Source organism: Saccoglossus kowalevskii, chromosome 20 (genome assembly GCF_978046115.1).
Source record: "Saccoglossus kowalevskii chromosome 20, keSacKowa6.1, whole genome shotgun sequence".
Classification (NCBI taxonomy): domain Eukaryota; kingdom Metazoa; phylum Hemichordata; class Enteropneusta; family Harrimaniidae; genus Saccoglossus; species Saccoglossus kowalevskii.
In genome coordinates, this window is record NC_140660.1 from 11,870,439 (window position 1) to 11,888,716 (window position 18,278).

Consider the following 18,278-nt stretch of genomic DNA (forward strand, 5'->3'; position numbering starts at 1 on the left):
TTGTAGCAAAATAATTGGGTGTCATTTTATTGTTTGGTGATCCCGAACTATTAATTTCGAAATCCTTACTTCTGTTAAGACTGGAGTGCATTTTAAATTTGATACAATATCAAAAGGAGGCACTGACTTTAAGATCTTTGATAGTCTGAGTTTACAATCTGGCATTCTGTTTTACGACCATTGTCGCAAAACAGTATGGGGTATACATGGTCAGTCAACGGAATTACAGGAAAATCGAAGGACTACGAAGGTGGTACGATGTGAACAATTTGTATACAGCCACCACTTGAACAACAACAACAACAACAACAACAACAAAAAACACACACACAAAAAAAACATGCATAATCGCTGACTCATTACCACGACATACCGGGAAAGGAACGTACTGACTAAACACTAGCAGTTGATATCACCTCGAGACATTTACCGGAAACATATTTATAATATGTATAAATACAACGAAATCCAATGACAACAGTTTTAATTTTCTTATTGATGAATTAGTAATTTATAACTAGACATTGAATGTGTAGTTGAAAAAAATATTAATTAATTCAGCTTAAAAGGTAAGAAGTTTGAGGCAATTGACAAGAGTCAACCATTGGTCGACCAACCGATCACTTATCTCGAAACATTATCGAGCGAGGCTGTGAACAACGCCACTCTCACCATTCACGACACGGTTTCGCTTCGACTTGAGCCAGGGTGCTCAGAGACTCGGTCAGTTCTAAACCAGAGTTTAGATATAACTCGAGAGAGTTCGAGAGCTATAACGCTAATTGTAAAACTGTCTCTGTAAATTGACCCTAAACCTAAAATGGCCGCCGAGAGCGTTGGGAGCGAGAGAAAGGCGAGCAGTAACTACGTATACCGTGACGTCATCACTATATTGTAACGCGCGTTACAGAGTGGCATTTTATTGAAGAAAACTCATAATAATGCGATTTAGAATGATGGAGGCAATTTATTTGGTCGAAAAATAAATAATTATATATAGAAAAAGATGAGCCAACATTTTGGTGGGCAGTTAAACAGACGGACAAAACAGCGTTTTATGAATATTCCAAATAAAAGTTGCCCCCTAAAAAACAACATGTTATTGTGATACTAATAACATCTAAGACGTTTGTCGTTATTTTTGTATTATTTCATTCTATCACAAATTTCAAAATATTATTTTACATATCATCTATTATCATACACTGACATTCTGGTAAGGGTATTTTCTTTCCTCAATTATTTAAGCCCCAGAGGGCGTGTGTATTTTGTATTTGTATTATACCAGAATGCCAGTGGACTAAAGTATTTAAACTGATATTAAAGTACGATGAATATGAATACGGCTATCACGATGGAATGTCATCATGCCTGGTAGGCGGGGGTGTCTTTGAAGAAAAATATCGAAAGCAAGAAGTGATAGATTAATAATAATAGTTTCGTGTATACCCATAAACTACTTGGAAATAAACACACTGGTTAGATATGCTTCGACAGTGCTCATTATTATGTAAAATTGAAGCAATTGCGAACCGTTCTTATAATTATTGTACCAAAAAAAAAAAAAAAAAAAAAAAAACCTCGGAGGCGTGTATGCCTTTTTTTACTATCGACATAATATGTTTTAGGAATACTAAAAAAAAATCATGATATGAATGAACTATTATTTTGAAACAATTTCTGAACAAATTTACTTGAATGTCAGGAGGAAATTGTGTTGATACGTGTTTTTTTTCTTTAAATGCTACTCACTACGTTCAGGGGGATGTGTACAATTGCCATGCGCACTGATGTCGAATGCTACGTCGTATTTGTTATTTTCTTGGCTAACACGTTGATGAGTACATTAATTTTGTTGAATGAATGAATGAATGAATGAATGAATGAATCAGAAAAAAACATAATTCGCATTATAACATATTTCCTATTTTAGTTCCGTTTTTTGTTTAATCGCGGTAGCCCCCTTAAGTAGCTCGTACCTAACTACAAATAGGCCGCGGTAAAAAGAACAAGATTTACATAAAAGTGTCTTACACTAAACACTAAACAAAAGAAAAGTACTGAAACTATGTACATTTCTTAATTTTAATAATAAATTATCATATGGTCCGTCACTGGGCAACAACGCATACACAGTATATTATTTGACTTGGACAAAGAGTTACTCCACCCTTCGACTCATGTGATTCCCTTCTAGTGAACAACTTGAAACAAACAAACGATGTACGCGTTGAAAACATTATCTACGAACAACGTAGAACAACCACATTGTCGCGACGATTGCCGCTCTTTAAATTTAGTGGCTGTCTGCTAATACCCTCTGGGATGCGTAACGTAGACTCTGCATGGGTCTGACGAAAAGGAGATGTTTAGCGCAGTTGTGCTCGGCTGTTCGAGATTAAACTAGACGCCGCAGTGAGTGCGAGAAACGACCATCCCAGGCACCTGTGGGTAAAACCGCGAACGTACGTAGTCTGTAGCGGTAATAGAGGTTTATCAGTTACTTTTCTACACCGTAGACGCGTACAATGTGTTGCGCGCACTCTTCCGAGTGTGTATGGCGTGATATATTGGCCCCTGTTTCATTCTGCACATTATTGTGGATTTATTGTATATGTGCATCTTATTTCATAACTGCCAGTTTAAGAGACCTACAAACAAGCCCTCAACGCTGTTAATAACCCGTATAATTTGTTTTAATGAATAATATATGATAATATTAACAATGCTATATTTACAAATATAAGGACAGATAGAATCGTACAGTGTTTGATTCGATAGATCAGCAGATTTCACCTTTTGATTGTACTGCTTCAGTCGTAACTTCCGATAAAAAAAAAAAAACGCACCAAGGTTTTTTGCTACAAACGGAGCCGTACCTATCAGGTTTGAAACTATTATTTTTTCACTCGTTTTTTTTTTTTTCAATTTTGAGTGTAGATCGCGGTAAAATGCACAGTGAAACTCTAAAAAATATATACATTATCAACATATGAAATAAATTTCCCTGTTGGTAGAGTTTCGAAGAGGCATTGTTTCCTCCAACCCAGTATTGAAAACTGATTAACCGGCATCTCTATTTGGAAATACATAAAAAAAATACCCTTTTTCAATTGTATGACACTGATACACTTACAGTATCTCGTAATGACAAGAGGGCTACACTTGTTGTTTTTTTTTCCCCAGCGAGCTATCATTCTATGATTGCATTTCGTTGAACAAAATATTTCCGGGTATTAGAAGTGTTCTAACCACATTCACGTTGTCATGGTTTTGTCTTTGTAATTGACTCATGTAGCTGACCTTCTCGGAGATTTTGAAATGCCGTTGATTCAATTAAAAAAAAAATATTATATTATAGGTAGACTTCTGTGATTTTTTCTTCGGCCTTCAAGTTGCAACTGATGCTTAACACAAATGACAAACCGTTTTAGCAATGATAATGTAATGAACACTTGAACACAACGGAACTCGTATCACGTACGTGCTTTTGTACCCGTCAAAGTAGAGGATATCACTTTTATTCGCCGCAACGACAAAAGCACAGTTTCGTGATTTAGAGAGTTGCGTCCGAGTACGTTACCAGCTTTGCCAATGTATCCATCCTCGTTCACATTTAATTATACAAATTAAAATTGTCTTTCATTACCTTTCGCGATACAAAATAGTTCTCGTTTCACAATAAATAAGATAACACATATCGAAACTGGAAACACAATCACCGTGTTCCTTCCGATCAAAATTCAACCATTGAATTCAGCAAAAAAAAAATGCAGAAAACGATAACGAGAAAACAACTTATATTGTTTCGTTTTCTAATTACCGCAACACAAATGGGAATTGTGTGCAGATTTTCGGAAATCGTTAATGTTTTTTTTTTCAATTAAAGATCAGATTTATTTTACTACCTAATTAGTTTAATTAGTCGGTATAGTTACGCTTGGGGATTAAGGATCGTAAAAACGAATGCGATATAACCCAATCATTACGTTGCGACGCACACAGAATCAACGAACTGAAATGAACATTGGCTTGTGCTGTGAGTACCACGTACTGCTTGCTACGTGGAGTACATTGCAAGAAGTTGCGCGCAAGAAAACCGATTTCTTCATTTTGTTCTAAAATTCATATTCCTTGGTTGACGGCGGATCAATTGCCGATCTTCTGTCTTCTTATTGCGAAAAATAACGGCGAAAATAAACTTTGCAAGAACTGTCGGAGTTGTCTTTCTGAAGATTCGCGTACTGTCGATGTACCGTGAACACATTGCAGGTGGTTCGCGGGCTGAAACAAAAATCTTGTAGCAATTGGCGAACTCTTGTAGCAATTTCCATCTTTTAGTGGACTTTTCTATCACATCCCGCGCGCTTTTTGCGGGTTTCCCGTCTGAATATATACGTTGTGATCAGGAAAATGGTCGAGCGTGCCGGTCGGGAGACAGACCACCTTCAATTTGCGAACATGCACGTGAATTTATGACATGCAAAACGTGAGTTGACAATACCAGAATAAGAAGAAGGAGAAGGCATTACAGCACACAAAAATGCGGGCTAACAAATATTCACAGATAAGCATACAGTAAGTTGAATGAGACAACTAATATTTCTTACCTCAAACGGCGCTGCAAGTACAAAACCCAGAGCACAAACGAGAAGTAGCGCATAGTGAAGACAAAACATGATGCCAACCTGGAAAGAAACGTGTGCCTGGAGAGAGAGTCACAGCAGAGTCTTGTTCGGAAACACTACATACACTGTCAGCTGCTCACCTTTTTATCAGAGCGCGACTGCCATGGCACGCATGCGCATAGCTCACATCGAAATATGTGGGCGTGGTCGTTTGTCAGAATAGATATGACCGCCGCCGTGTTTCGTGTAAATTGGAGACAGTTGTCACTAAATCAGTGCATCCATACGACCATGTCGTCCACTGATGGTTTCTATGGAAACGTGATGCAAGCAGTTTACGTACATAAACGGTGACGTATCGGGTTTAATATACTTTGGGGCGCAGGCAATGACCGATTTACCCCGTAGATGACCAACATCCCGGGCGTGTACCTCCATGAACAGGCAACGAACTTTTCTGAAGTTCGCAAAAGCTCTCGACTGACATCGATGGCAGATTGCAGTGTGTGCATATAAGTTGCTATCGGAATAAACATGGATTTAAGAATGATTTGTTTTTTTTCTCACACTTCCCAATCACACCAGTGTGTCATTTCCCCCTGGACACCCAAAGTCAAACGGATGAAAGTTGGGCTGAATGTGAAATTGGGAAATTAAAAATGGTGAAAAATAGAATATAGGTGCAAAGTTAATTCTACCGTGAATTGAAGCTTACAAACATATACTAACATGTGTCGTTAGTAGGAAAGTTTCCAAATGATGTTGCACAAAATGCGAAACACAATAAAAAAAAAGTTTAATGAAGTACGTTGTCAAGGGGATATTATAGTACTCAACGGTGTTGTAAGGCCAAAAAAAATTGTTTTGTTGCCCTCAGCGATCGACCGAAAAATATGAAATATCGGGTCGCGTTTTTTCCCCATATACCTCGGCTATTTACCAGTGGCGGATTCAGCAAAATGTATTGGGGGGGGGGGTCCAAGCTTCGCTTAAGATATACGGAGCGTAAATCGCAGAAAAGCTATGCGTAATCCAGATGATATGAATCGTCATGCGTGGGGGGGGGTGCCCTTCTCTGGATCCGCCACTGCTATTTACGATACCCTCAGTTTTCACGAGCTAAAAAAAAAATACGACTGACCCAATTTTTTAATTTTCCGACTTGAGGGCAACATAAGTTTTTTTTTTTTTGGCCTAATACTAGTATACTGTCTATTTGCCCAGTTGACGGACAACGTTGAATTCGAGCCCCTCCTCCCTAATTCTAGCCGTTTTAATTGTGCGTTTTTTTCCTTGTGGGTATACCTGAATGTGGATGTTAGTTTGAAGTACGCTCGCACACGCATTTTACCACACGTCTCGGCGATAAATCGTTCCAGGCAGTGAACGTGCGACAGCTGCATTTCTGAATCTTATGTTACTTACATTGTACCATTTTGTCTCTCGCCGCTAATTGGACGTTCGCGCCCACGTGATAAGAAAATAGGGGCTCGTTCGCGGACGTTTTTTTTTTTTTGCAGTCATTAGTGCGTAACCGCTCGAAACCAAAACTGTTGGTATTCATGACATTTAGTGCCCACACATGAAAACAATACAAACTAATGTATCAGATTATCAAAATCTTCAAAAAACCTCTGATATAAGTGATCAGAAAACTGAAAAATAAAATAAATTAAAAAAATTCTGTGTCTGTCGGTGTTTTTATTCAACTCCACACTTGTGTGATGTGTGAAGAACAATATTTTAAAATGATACGGAAGAGTACGTATGTTGTCGATTTTAAACTCAATGGTGAAGCACAGTGAGAGAAAAGGGGCGCATAAGTACGAAATAATTAATTTAAATCTCATTTTACGGAAGTTATGTAACCGGGTTAATGTATCGGTGCATTTTACACAATTGTATTTTTTTTTTCGATTATTAGTGATTCATTTGAAAAATGCAATGTTGTTCTGTTGGTCCCCTGTGGGGATTTTGTCATGCACAATTTCAATTTACATTAATAGAAATTTTGTATTTAGAAAATTGGTCAAACATTTCGCGTATCCGCGAGAATAAAACGAAATTTCGGAGAATCGAACGAAGTTCTCTAGTCTGCGTTTCCTCGAATTAGTTACGAAAGTAATTCATTGCGGTTCGTCAATTAATTTGGCTGTACACGCAATCTTTGAGTAAAAATATTAAAAATCAATATACCCGAATTTCCATAATTAAAGCTGTCGAGTACTGGCCGATTGATATTTGAATTGTTTTTGGCAGTACTGCCAGGTATCCATTGTGGGCGTGTATACAAAAGCGAAACATACAAAGAAATGTGCATGCTGATATATGCCCGATTGTCGCTTTCTTGTACTTCCGTGTTACCCTTCTGTATCCTGACAATTCTGCTCAAATACGTAAACCATGGAAGGCAGTACCTTCCATGCTTAAACAAACACTGCACCGACGTGGGGGTTCATAACCCTCATAGCAATAATATCCTGCCAACGAAGCAACACATATAACCCGTATCTACTAATCGAATATCTCTATGATTGTTTTCTAGTTCATTATCTTGCCATGACCCGTGAATCAAAGTTCGTTTGAGGTAACTGGCTTCCCCGAGCGCAGACTGACACAATATTCGACTATTCCGATCAACATCATGCAAACAGATAACATTTTTTGGTTATTATGTCTGTTAAGACGATTGTGTTTCATGCGTAATGGTGTAAAGTTATCGAAACATGATATAGGAACAATGGCAGTAATGCAAACGTCTTTTAATACCAAAGAAGGCTTTCCATTATCTGCAATGTGTTACAAGTATGGCTTCAGGCAGGCTCCTTTGTTTTCAAGGGATATCATTTATTTTCTTGCTTATGAAAGTTTCTTCTTGCTTTCAAACTTTAAGGCTAGTATCCCAACAAAATCGACAAATGAGGAAAAATGTTTTTTTTTTTTTTTTTATAAGATTATGTTTTGCGTGGGCATAAGAGTATAACATTAAATTGTATTCATTGACGCCTCTGATTTCTACGATTGAATAACGCTAACAAACACACCGCGTACGAGCAAAGAACACCGTGTATCCCGAAACAGACCAACATACCACGTGGAACCAACATTTCAAAAAGACTTAAGGTACAGATGCAGGTTCGCGGGCACTTGGGAGTGAAATTGTTTTTTGCTTTTTATTATCCAAACAGTCTTGGCTATATATAGACTGTTAAAATTTTGTAGAATTGTGAATAGTGGAACATACTCAAAAAACGATTTTAAAATATAGATAACATGTGCAAACATTATCTCTTTCGAATGCTTAGCAAGATTTAGCAAGACTGTACATAAATAATAAAAAAGAAACATGGTGAAAAAAAGAAATGACGGGATCTCCATATTATGCACTATATTTAACTTTTTACAAAACTATAATACATTTAAATTTGGAACTGTTACAGCCATTTTAAATATGAGCATTAGCAAACTTCTTACCGAGTGAATTGTTATGCAAATTATCAATTATCTCGGCTTCTTTGTGCACATCCCAGAATTTACGCCTACTTACAGATTCGAACTGGTGTTTTTTTTTGAAAAGAAGAAATCAAAATATATATTCATTTTCCTAAAAATAGCCACATTATTCTATGACAATCTACCGAATAATGTGGAACCAACACTGCGGACTTCAGAATATCGTGCTGCTGGATGACTAAATACTGTACACGCCAGACGAATGCCGCTTACGTCAAGTATACCATATATACACTCAACAACCGTGTAAGTCCAAAATAAGACAAACTAATGTTGAATATGATGGGCAAACATACACTCCGAGACCACATATCCTGAAATGTTTATGTGCACGGGTTAAAAAAAAAACTGTACACGAAAACTAGACTTTACATACACGTGTCGCAACCTTAACCAAAAGATATGGCATCTTGGCCTAAGTCTCACCATGGACCTACCAATGGCCCCATTCACCAAGAGGACAGGTGACAATGTTTATCTGGAAAGTTTTTGAAAATAAAACGAAAAGATAAAAATCCGTCCCACACGCATACAGCAACTCTACCATTACATGCAGGAAATATCATACCTGACAGTAACACTATCCGACTATTTTTTATTATATCTAGTGTATCCTGTTCAATATGATTTCCTGTGGCAAATTTACTACCATAATTCAATTTAATTTGTAACATTATTACTACAGACACGCCCAATGCAATGGTTCGTTGAACGCTCCAGTTTTGTAAAGGTGAGTCACCGATTTCATCTTTACCGTATTTTGATGCATAATGGAGTGGTGTATACTGTAAAATACTTAATTTTCACTTGGAATTAATTTTCGCTATTTTCGATGAAGGAATGATTCAGTGAAAATAAAATCCATCGAATATACCTTTTTTCCTACATTTTACATTTAACTCGTCAACAATCAGTGAAAATAAATTCCATACAAAACACCCGAAAAGTATTTTCAGCAAAAATTAATTCCAGCTAAAATTAAGTATTCTACAGTATTTAAACTGAAAGAATCATGATGCGGATGATAATTAAGAGGTTTCACTGATGACATATACATTTATTCGGTAATTATTATGATCGAATTTTAGCGATTTTACACAGGACAAAGGTTTTTATTTTGGTAATTTACATTAATTAAACAAAATGCAGATTACTACTAGTACTTATTTATTATTCACGCCCGCCTTAAAGAGCTTGGGCTTACTGGAAATAATATGAGGGTTATTGCGAGGATACTGCAAGGTATGCACGAAGACAGTACATCGGAGTATCGACCGACGCTCCCGCGAACTGTCTGGGTGCATATTTGGCAGTATCCTCATATTAACCTTATTATTATACATCTTTTTTTTCCAAGGATACATCATGAGAATCCCGAAATCCAAAACAGAATCAGCGAACTTCTGTGTGTGAAGTCCGGTCAAACCCTATGAGCAGCCATGTTTGTTTTTATTACTAGAGGACGCTTACGCGCGTAATCGTTCCATATTTGGAATTCGCATTTCCTAATATGGTAGTATGAAAATACCCCGTAAAATACCGCCAAATTACGGTACGCTGTAACTTATGGCATTACAGTGACAGATGTATAATAAACATTACTATCAGGGGAAAAAATAAATGATTATCCCAACTTATATTATATACCCATACACCATACAGATCTAGATGTATCGCAAGATCATCAAGTTGTTTGAAATATGAAAAGTATTTTATATATAAACAGATGTGGATATTGAAAAAAAATCTGAAGAATTGTGTTTACTTAACACTATATTATACTACGTGATCAAGTGAAGTAATTCATTGAGAACATTGACCATCAGACATTTTAAATTAAAATAGTTCTAGTCTCAACAAATACTTACTACCCGGATATGATATTTTTTTGTTAGGAACGAGACGAATGCATAATTTCCCTACGCCGAAGATGATATTGAACGTATGCTGGAATTTCTCACTGAAAGTATGGTTTGAGGAAATAATTTTTCAACAAACTATCGGTCACTGGTAGGTTAGTCGTTATCGCACCAGACTCATGATCGGTAGACCCAAGTTCAAATCCTACCTCCGGCTGAACATTAAAAGAGTCGACCCCTACCCTGGGTGAGAGTGCCACAGTCTCATTAGGAAGGCCAATTGCACTGGCCGAGATTCATTCACTAACGAATGCGACTTTGACTATCGGCATTCCAGTGGCGGACAAACTGTATTCTCTTGCTTCATTGCAGCTGAATTTCTACAGGAATTAAATACAAATAAAATAAATAAGATAAATACAAATAGGCTAAATTCTTTAATTTGATTATTATATTATATACTTTCCATCATTAATCATGATTTTAATGAATATATTACAATGATGTATCAAGCTGAACTTGAGGTTAAGGAGGCTTCATAATTAGATAAGTGTTTTGAGTTGGATTCTGTTTTTCATCAAACTGTATGGCAAGAGAAATGATTTTAATTGCACCTTTACAACAATATCCAATACCTTCCTACACAATGGGCATTCATTTACCAACTTATTCTCTATGCTGCTAACTTTAATACATATACAGATTTCAAGAAAACTTTTTTTAGTAGGGAATCTGTAATGTTATTTTTTTCTTCTTGGAAATGAAAAGTAAAAAAAAAAAGACGTCATCTCGCGGACTCTTGTATTAGTATTGGTTATTTGGTGTAAACGACTGAAATATCGTCTGAAGTCTGAATAAAATTTGGCAGATAAAACTTCTGCACACAAAACGTTAAACGTGAGCACATATGTTACACATGACGGGTCTTTTTTTTCGCAAACATAAAATAAAATTATTTATATTATAATTTATTAAGCATTTATTTCCCAATATTCTTTCAAATATCATATCGCCACATTATATGCATAATATAAAGAAGCGGTCAGACTATTACGCCTCCAAATAACTTCATTGATCTTAAAATATCAAAATTCTTTCAAATTTCGGTTGCCCCGAAAGCACGGCACAGTGGGAGGCGTGGCCTATTTAGAATATGTCAACAACCAATCACAAGACTGGTTACGAACCACACAGAGTTTACGACTCGGTTAGCCTTGCTCAACTGGTTCGTAACCAGTCGTGTGATTGGTTGTTGACACATTCTAAATTTGTGTAGTTTTCTTCATTTATATTTCAGCTATTTCGTTCGTTTCCAAAACATGATGTGAAAAACTTTAAATTCTATTTTTTTTAAATTCATTATTTCTTATGGCAACAATTTTGTCGCTAATAACGTTTATGCAACATTCAAATGTTGACGAAAATGTTGACTTGCGTGCTGATAATCCTGTGAACTACCTTGTGTGATGGTGCATGGGTGAGGCACGACGGTACATGGGTAAGTCGTGATGACATATGGGTGACGCGTGATGCTTCATGGGTTAGCCGTGAAGGTACATGAGTGAGGCGTAGTGGCGCATGGGTGAGGCGTGATGGCGCCTGGGTGAGGCGTGACGGTACATGAGTAAGGCGTGATGGCGCATGGGTGAGGCGTGAAGGTACATGAGTAAGGCGCGATGGCGCATGGGGGAGGCGTGATGGCGCATGGGTGAGGCGTGATGGTACATGGCTTAGGTGTGACGGTACATGGGGGAGGCGTGATAGTGCGTAGGTTAGCCGTGAAGGTGCATGAGTGAGGCGTAATGACGCATGGGTGAGGCGTGATAGTACATGGGTGAGGCGTGTTGGTGCATTAACTTCAATAAATTTGATTTTGCTTGATAAAAATATTGTTTTTCCTCCATAAAAACGAATAAATTTAACATTGTCGAACGTCCCCATGAACATATCACAATACGTGATGAATTCAACATTGTAGAGTGTATGGCGCACAAATCTAAATTGATATATTGAAATCAAAATTTCAATATTTAATGTGTATTGGTAGAACCCGACCTAGTTTCAACGTATACGCAAAGGGACCGGCATATCCGGTGGCAGACAAAACATTGTGGTTTTAGTCAGCCGTCATCAATAGCCGAAACATTTTTCATATTTTGTAGTCAGTAAACGTTTTTCCGATTTGTACAAATTTATCGTCTGCGCACATTGTCCGCATGTAACCAGTTCTACGCACGGTACAACGTTCTGTGATTACATCGAATTTTCGGTGTAAAATGTACACCGTAAACAACCCTAGACTCTTGAAAATGTAAAATAATGACCCGCCAGTAAATAGTACTAGTACATTTTCCTCCCTTGTACGAGTAATTACCCACTCCTAGAGGCGAATGAATCCCACTATTGAATGTGGCACGTGCTTTAGCGCGTTTCTCCTGAAATATCTGTTGAAAAATCACTCCTAATAGACCTCGACAAAGGCGTTCCCGCCCTCTCTATCTGATCCGAAATTGTTTGTCAAAGAAAGGGATCGTGATCTCTTGGCGCCAAAGCAGGGCGTACAATTTGCTATAATCTCCCGCGGTTGCCACACGACACGAACGACGTGGCGTCAGCACGTCTAGTTATTTTTTGTTATCTTTGAGTCTCATTATTTGAAATCTGCGTGTCGTTATTTGCATATTTATGCTTGATATGCGCATGTCTGGTGTGTTACATGCCCAAACCTTTTATAGATCGTGGTGATAGGCGTCACTGTTTATGCAGGGGTGAAATGAAAAGCGCATAATAATAGGTGATTTTCCGTACAATTGCGAGAAATCCGCGAGATGCATGAAAGACGCGCGTCGAACGTCTGCCGCAAATATCGAACGATTTGATTTTGAACTAGAATTTTTTTATTTCGTAGCTTACATTGACCGGCCGATCTTCGACAGAGGAATATTGCTTCCGAATACCCTTACTTAATCGAAATTGCCTATCATCAAATGTGGACAGCACATTATTAAGCATGGAAATGTCCCCGAAATACTTTCGCGTTTGTCGAATCCCACGCGATGTTTGACGCGACTACGACGCTATGACCTTTGTGCGTCCTGTTGTCCTGAGTTTTAAAATAATAACAAGATATATGTAAGAATTGTACAAAAAACAGTACAAAAAGACTTAACTAGTATTTAAATGTTATATAAATCTTTTTGTTGTGTAAATATAATTGGCAAGTTGACAGTCATGACGTAACCGTGCTGTTGTCACTCTTGTGTACGCCGTCACTAAACTCAAATACATCCCTTTTTAAGATGAACTGTACCTATGCTTAGATTAGAATAGCATACTTCACATATGATGACGTCGCTAAGCATTACGTAATGTAATTAAACATTCGCCGTGCATGACGTCAGAGTAGAGCGAACACATACGTAAATACCACTGAATATCGATAGACTTACTAATTAGGTTGAAAGGGTTTGTGTTCAGGCATTAAACGTATCATCGGAAAGCAAACAGCGGGTAATGCAAATAACACAGAATAAACGGCAAGGTAAAGACTATGACTAATTATAGTAAACACATACTGCGTGCGTGACTCGAACCGGCGCTCGCGTACGGCACCCAATCGCCTAGCTTCACGCCACTACACGTCTCCCCTCGGCCACCGGGCATCCCCAAAAAAGGATGCTTAATAACCGAGCTTATAGAGGTCTTTCACGTGACGTCATTAACCCGGAAGTCGGCCATTTTGGAGGTCCTACAATTGTGTCGTCTGCGTCGTCTGTGTCGTCTGCAATCATAACAATAGTACGCGTAAATAGATTGATTGTTTGCTAGTGTATCTGTTCATTTCCTTCAGTCATTTCCATTTACTTCTTTCATTGCAAACATGTCTGGCTCTAAATTGAAACCTAAAAATGCTCTCTGTCTGTATCGTGAAACACTTTCTGGTGCAGAACAGCTACGTTATGAAGCAAAACTGTCTACTATTGGGGGCTGTGACCCTTACGTGGTTGATGCTACTAAATGGTCTGCAGACGTCGCCTTGTTACCGTCCGTGACATATCCAGATATTGTGAATTACCTGGTTTTCAATCCTAGCCCTTACACACTGGATGACTTAAAGTGTTACAAAGGTCTTGAAGCCTACAACCAATTTGTTTCCGGTTGGGTGAGAGAAATGAAAACATTTGTGTGCAATGAAAACATTGTAGTATCTGCTAAGGTGAGCACTAATATATGGCATTGTCAGTATTTTTAATAGTCCACTGTTTTCTCAGTCGTGGATGTCCTTTTGTTAAGAGATATATGTCTGTTGAAAATCTCGGTCTCAGTCTGGTGTGTTTTCTATTAACTATAACGATACATTACAATTGTTGTACATCTTGTGCTTTGGGGCTTCAATTACCTCATATTTATTTTTTTACACAGGTCATGCATTCTCAGAGAATGAGTGAGAAGCCCCTACAGCCCTGGATGATAGCGAAACAAAATGGTAGTGTTCTGTGTGCTCATTGTAACTGCATGGCTGGTCTTGTTTGCAGTGGAGGCTACTGTTAGGATTCGAGACTCCAAAACAGTGACTGATGAAAAGGCATATTGGCTTCTACCATCATCTTTGAAATCTGTGACATACAAGAAAATGAATGATATAGACTTTACATCAGCCAAAACAAAAAAGAAACAGTTTGACTTGGCATTACAGACGCAAACTCCCCTGGCTCCAAAAACACCACTGGCTACACTTAACAACATACCACAACCAACAGCTCAAGAACTACAGTCACTTTTCAATGAGTTTCATCTAACTGGGTCAAAGCCTTCACTGCTCTCGTTGGTTCAGCCATTTGCTGCTGGGTTTGTGCCACATTCCAATGATTCCATCACTGCAGATGAAAGTTACCCACCAGCTTTAACAACATTATATGATGTCAACTATAGCAACTTAAATTATAAAGAGTTACTGGAGAAGTGTTCAACAGTTCAAATAACAGTGACGGAACAACAAATAAAAAATGTTGAGTCACATACTAGAGAACAGGCTAAATCAAATAGATGGTTCCAGTTTAGAGCAGGCAGAGTAACTTCATCAACGTCCAAAATAGTATGCAGAACCAACCAAGACAGCCCTTCGATAAGCCTAATATCATCCATCTGCTATCCCATGCTTTCCAAGTTTTCAACTGAGGCCACTAGATGGGGATGTGAGCATGAAGACACTGCCTTGCGTGAATTTTTCGAAGTGATGTCTCAACACCATGAAAATGGGCATATAGAAAGAAGGGGACTTGTAATTTACCAAGACCAGCCATTTATTGCAGCTTCCCCAGATGGTGTTTTCATTTGTGACTGCTGCAGTACATCTTGTATAGAAATCAAATGCCCCTTCAATCTACGACATGAAAATCTTGATGGCTATGATTACCTGAAGAAGGAGAATGGCGTAGCAACACTTGTGAAAGATCACAGTTACTATTACCAAGTCCAGACTCAGTTGGGTGTATGTAATTTACAGCAGGGGTATTTTGTAGTTTGGACTAAGAATGACATGCACATTGAAAGTATAATGTTTGACGAAGAGCTTTGGGTAACAATCTGTGAACGTTCAAAACATATATTTTACACCGCAATAATGCCAGAACTTCTGGGAAAATTTTACACCAGCAATCACAAAGAAGTCAGCAATGATGGTGCAGCCTCTACGTCCAATAGCAATGATGATAATCTGTATTGTTATTATAACCAAGAAGAACAAGGCAACATGGTTGCCTGTGACAACACAGAATGTGCTCTTGTCTGGTTTCATTTCAAATATGTTGGAATTAGACATATATCAAAGGGAAAATGGTTTTGTCCTGACTATAGGAAACTACCAGAATACAGAAGGAAGAAAAGATTGTGTGATGCAGCCATATTGACATTATGAAACAGTACATCTCTCAATGTTATGTAGTCAATATTTATTTGCATTTTTTCACCCAGTATCATTCTTTTATATATCCAATATTTATTTACATTTCATTACAAAATATGATGCAGTCAATATTTAATTGCATTTTTTTACCCAGTATCATACTTTTATATATCCAATATTTATTTACATTTCATTACTAAATATGATGCAGTCAATATTTATTTACATTTTAGTGAGTGTGCCTCCATGTTAAGCAATATTTTGTTTACATTTTTATTATTTCCAGTACAAGGCAGCCAATGTTTATTTTTATCCATTTTTTTTTAATTTGTACAGTAGTTTCAATTCTGACATTTAGAAAAGAAATTATGACACTGATAATGCTACATGATATCAAGACAAAATATTTTATTTCATATTTACAAAAGCATGCTATTAAGTGGGTGTACATAAAAAGTGTAAGTACCTGTGAAATATGCCTGAATATTGTTCAATTAAAATCTACAACAGACTCAGAGAGGTTTGCTAATGAACAACATACGTGTGCTATTTTGTCTACCATTGTTGTACCCTGGTCATCTTTAGAAATAAATAAATTGATTGGAAGAGTACTACCCAGTATTGTATATTTCTGTCGCACCATTCCAATGACCCTTTCCACATGAATTCTTACATTAGCTATTTTTCTGGTTGTTTCAACATCGACTGCAGACAATTGGCTTTTTCCCCGGGTAAATGCAGGAATCTTGAGTTCTGCACAAACAGAACCAACACTCTCCTGGATATTAAAACCACGACCAGCCAGTATCAAATCTCCTGGTAATAAATTGTCAAGAATGCCACTATTTTCTGTAATGTGTTTGTCACTCACTCTACCACCCCAAGCTCTAGACAAAAATGACACAGTACCCTGTGGTGTAATGCCCAGCAAAAATTTGGCTGTATTGTGGTGTTTATAGGAAGACCATGTTTCAGCATGTGCTTTCAGATTTGATGGTCTTTCTATAAACACCTCAAAACAGTCAATAATTACTGCACATCTAGAACCACAATGCTGTTTAAACTGCATTGGCATAGTCATCTTCAAAGTCTCCCTATCTGGCCAAAAAACGAATGGTTTTGTGCGAATGTACATAACATTAATAACTGAAGTTATAATTCTTGACACTGAAGCAGGTGAAATGGAAAACTCATAGGCTAAAAATTGTACTGACAAATTCAATCGAAGTCTCATTAATGTTAACATAAACATTCTAAATTTGTCTAAAGACGTACGAGAAGGTAAGTGTTGTTCTATGAAATTGTACAATGAAATTAAAATGGCAAATGAAGAGATGCCAGTAAAAAAATTTACTTTTTCATTGTCTCCCTCTAAGTCTACCTGTGACATTTTATTTGTATATTTAGAAAGTTGTTCTTTCAATGATTGGTTTTCTGTTCTTAGAGCTTGGAGTTCATTCTCCATTGATTTTAACATAGAGGTAGTTAGGTCTGTTTGAGTGCCAAACTCAGTTGTACTTGTAGCGTTTTCCTTGTTTTCCAACGCCAATCCCTCTTCCACAATGACGATCTTTTCCTCTGCTTTTCTTTTCTGTCTATTGTGGAGCCTATTGTACCTGTTTACTGTCATTGTTTGCTTCAGAACATTCTCCCCGTGTCCGACATTGACTGTTGGCACCCAGTTTGGGTTACCTTTGTCATAGAGCCGGGCCTTTTCACCTGCGGGAGACACAATAAAATACACTTGATTATCATATTATCGATTTTCTCTACCACCAATTCCACTGGGATTTATCAAATTTCAATGCCTGGTGATAAATAAAATTGAAATTGTAAACAGCGAGAAACCTACCACCAATAAAATGTGCCGAGCATATTCTGATGTTACCCATGTTTCGGTTTTCAAATTTCTGTCCGAGGCTAGCCAGCCATTCTCGTCGCCTTTCACTACTCAGATTTTCGCAATCTTCGCCTTGATTTACCACTACTGCTGGTAATCGATAAAATTGCAAATGTTTGTCCCGATCTTTTCGATTTGTACATCCAAAAACTACACATTTCAAAACCATTTTTGAGAAGACGATCGACCTTGTGTTACGCAATAACAACAATACGAATGAAGGCCTCCAAGATGGCGGCGCGTCTCATTGTCAAGGGAACAATGACGTCAGTGAAAGACCTCTATTACGTGCAGAGAACATGAAACCCGTCCACGCGATCCGCGCCACGCAGTTGGATTCGTGGAATTATGGTTATCGTCTGCGTGCTTTGGATGATCGCAAAAATGCGCGCCTCGCCCGAGAGATAGTGAGCAGATCTCGCTCCATGCAAAATGTCGTGCCGCCGCCTCTGCACGACCATCTATCTTATCAA

General features: G+C 37.8%; 2 protein-coding genes across 2 annotated transcripts in view; both read right to left on the reverse strand.

The window, feature by feature from the left end:
• LOC146729999 (corticotropin-releasing hormone-binding protein-like) overlaps positions 1-4,741 on the reverse strand; it is a 56,608-nt gene extending 51,867 nt beyond the window's left edge. The window contains exon 1 of the mRNA XM_085494285.1: positions 4,611-4,741. Coding sequence (XP_085350411.1) covers positions 4,611-4,679 — 69 coding nt within the window. The 5' untranslated portion in view covers positions 4,680-4,741. The remainder of the gene's footprint in view (positions 1-4,610) is intronic.
• An 11,654-nt stretch (positions 4,742-16,395) lies between these two features.
• LOC144362498 (uncharacterized) lies at positions 16,396-18,070 on the reverse strand. The gene is made up of 2 exons (XM_078013725.2): positions 17,758-18,070; positions 16,396-17,624 (listed from the first exon to the last, which is right to left on the reverse strand). Exons 1-2 carry the CDS (start codon positions 17,972-17,974, stop codon positions 16,396-16,398), a joined length of 1,446 nt encoding a protein of 481 aa, XP_077869851.2. The 5' UTR covers positions 17,975-18,070.
• Positions 18,071-18,278: the final 208 nt, after the last annotated feature.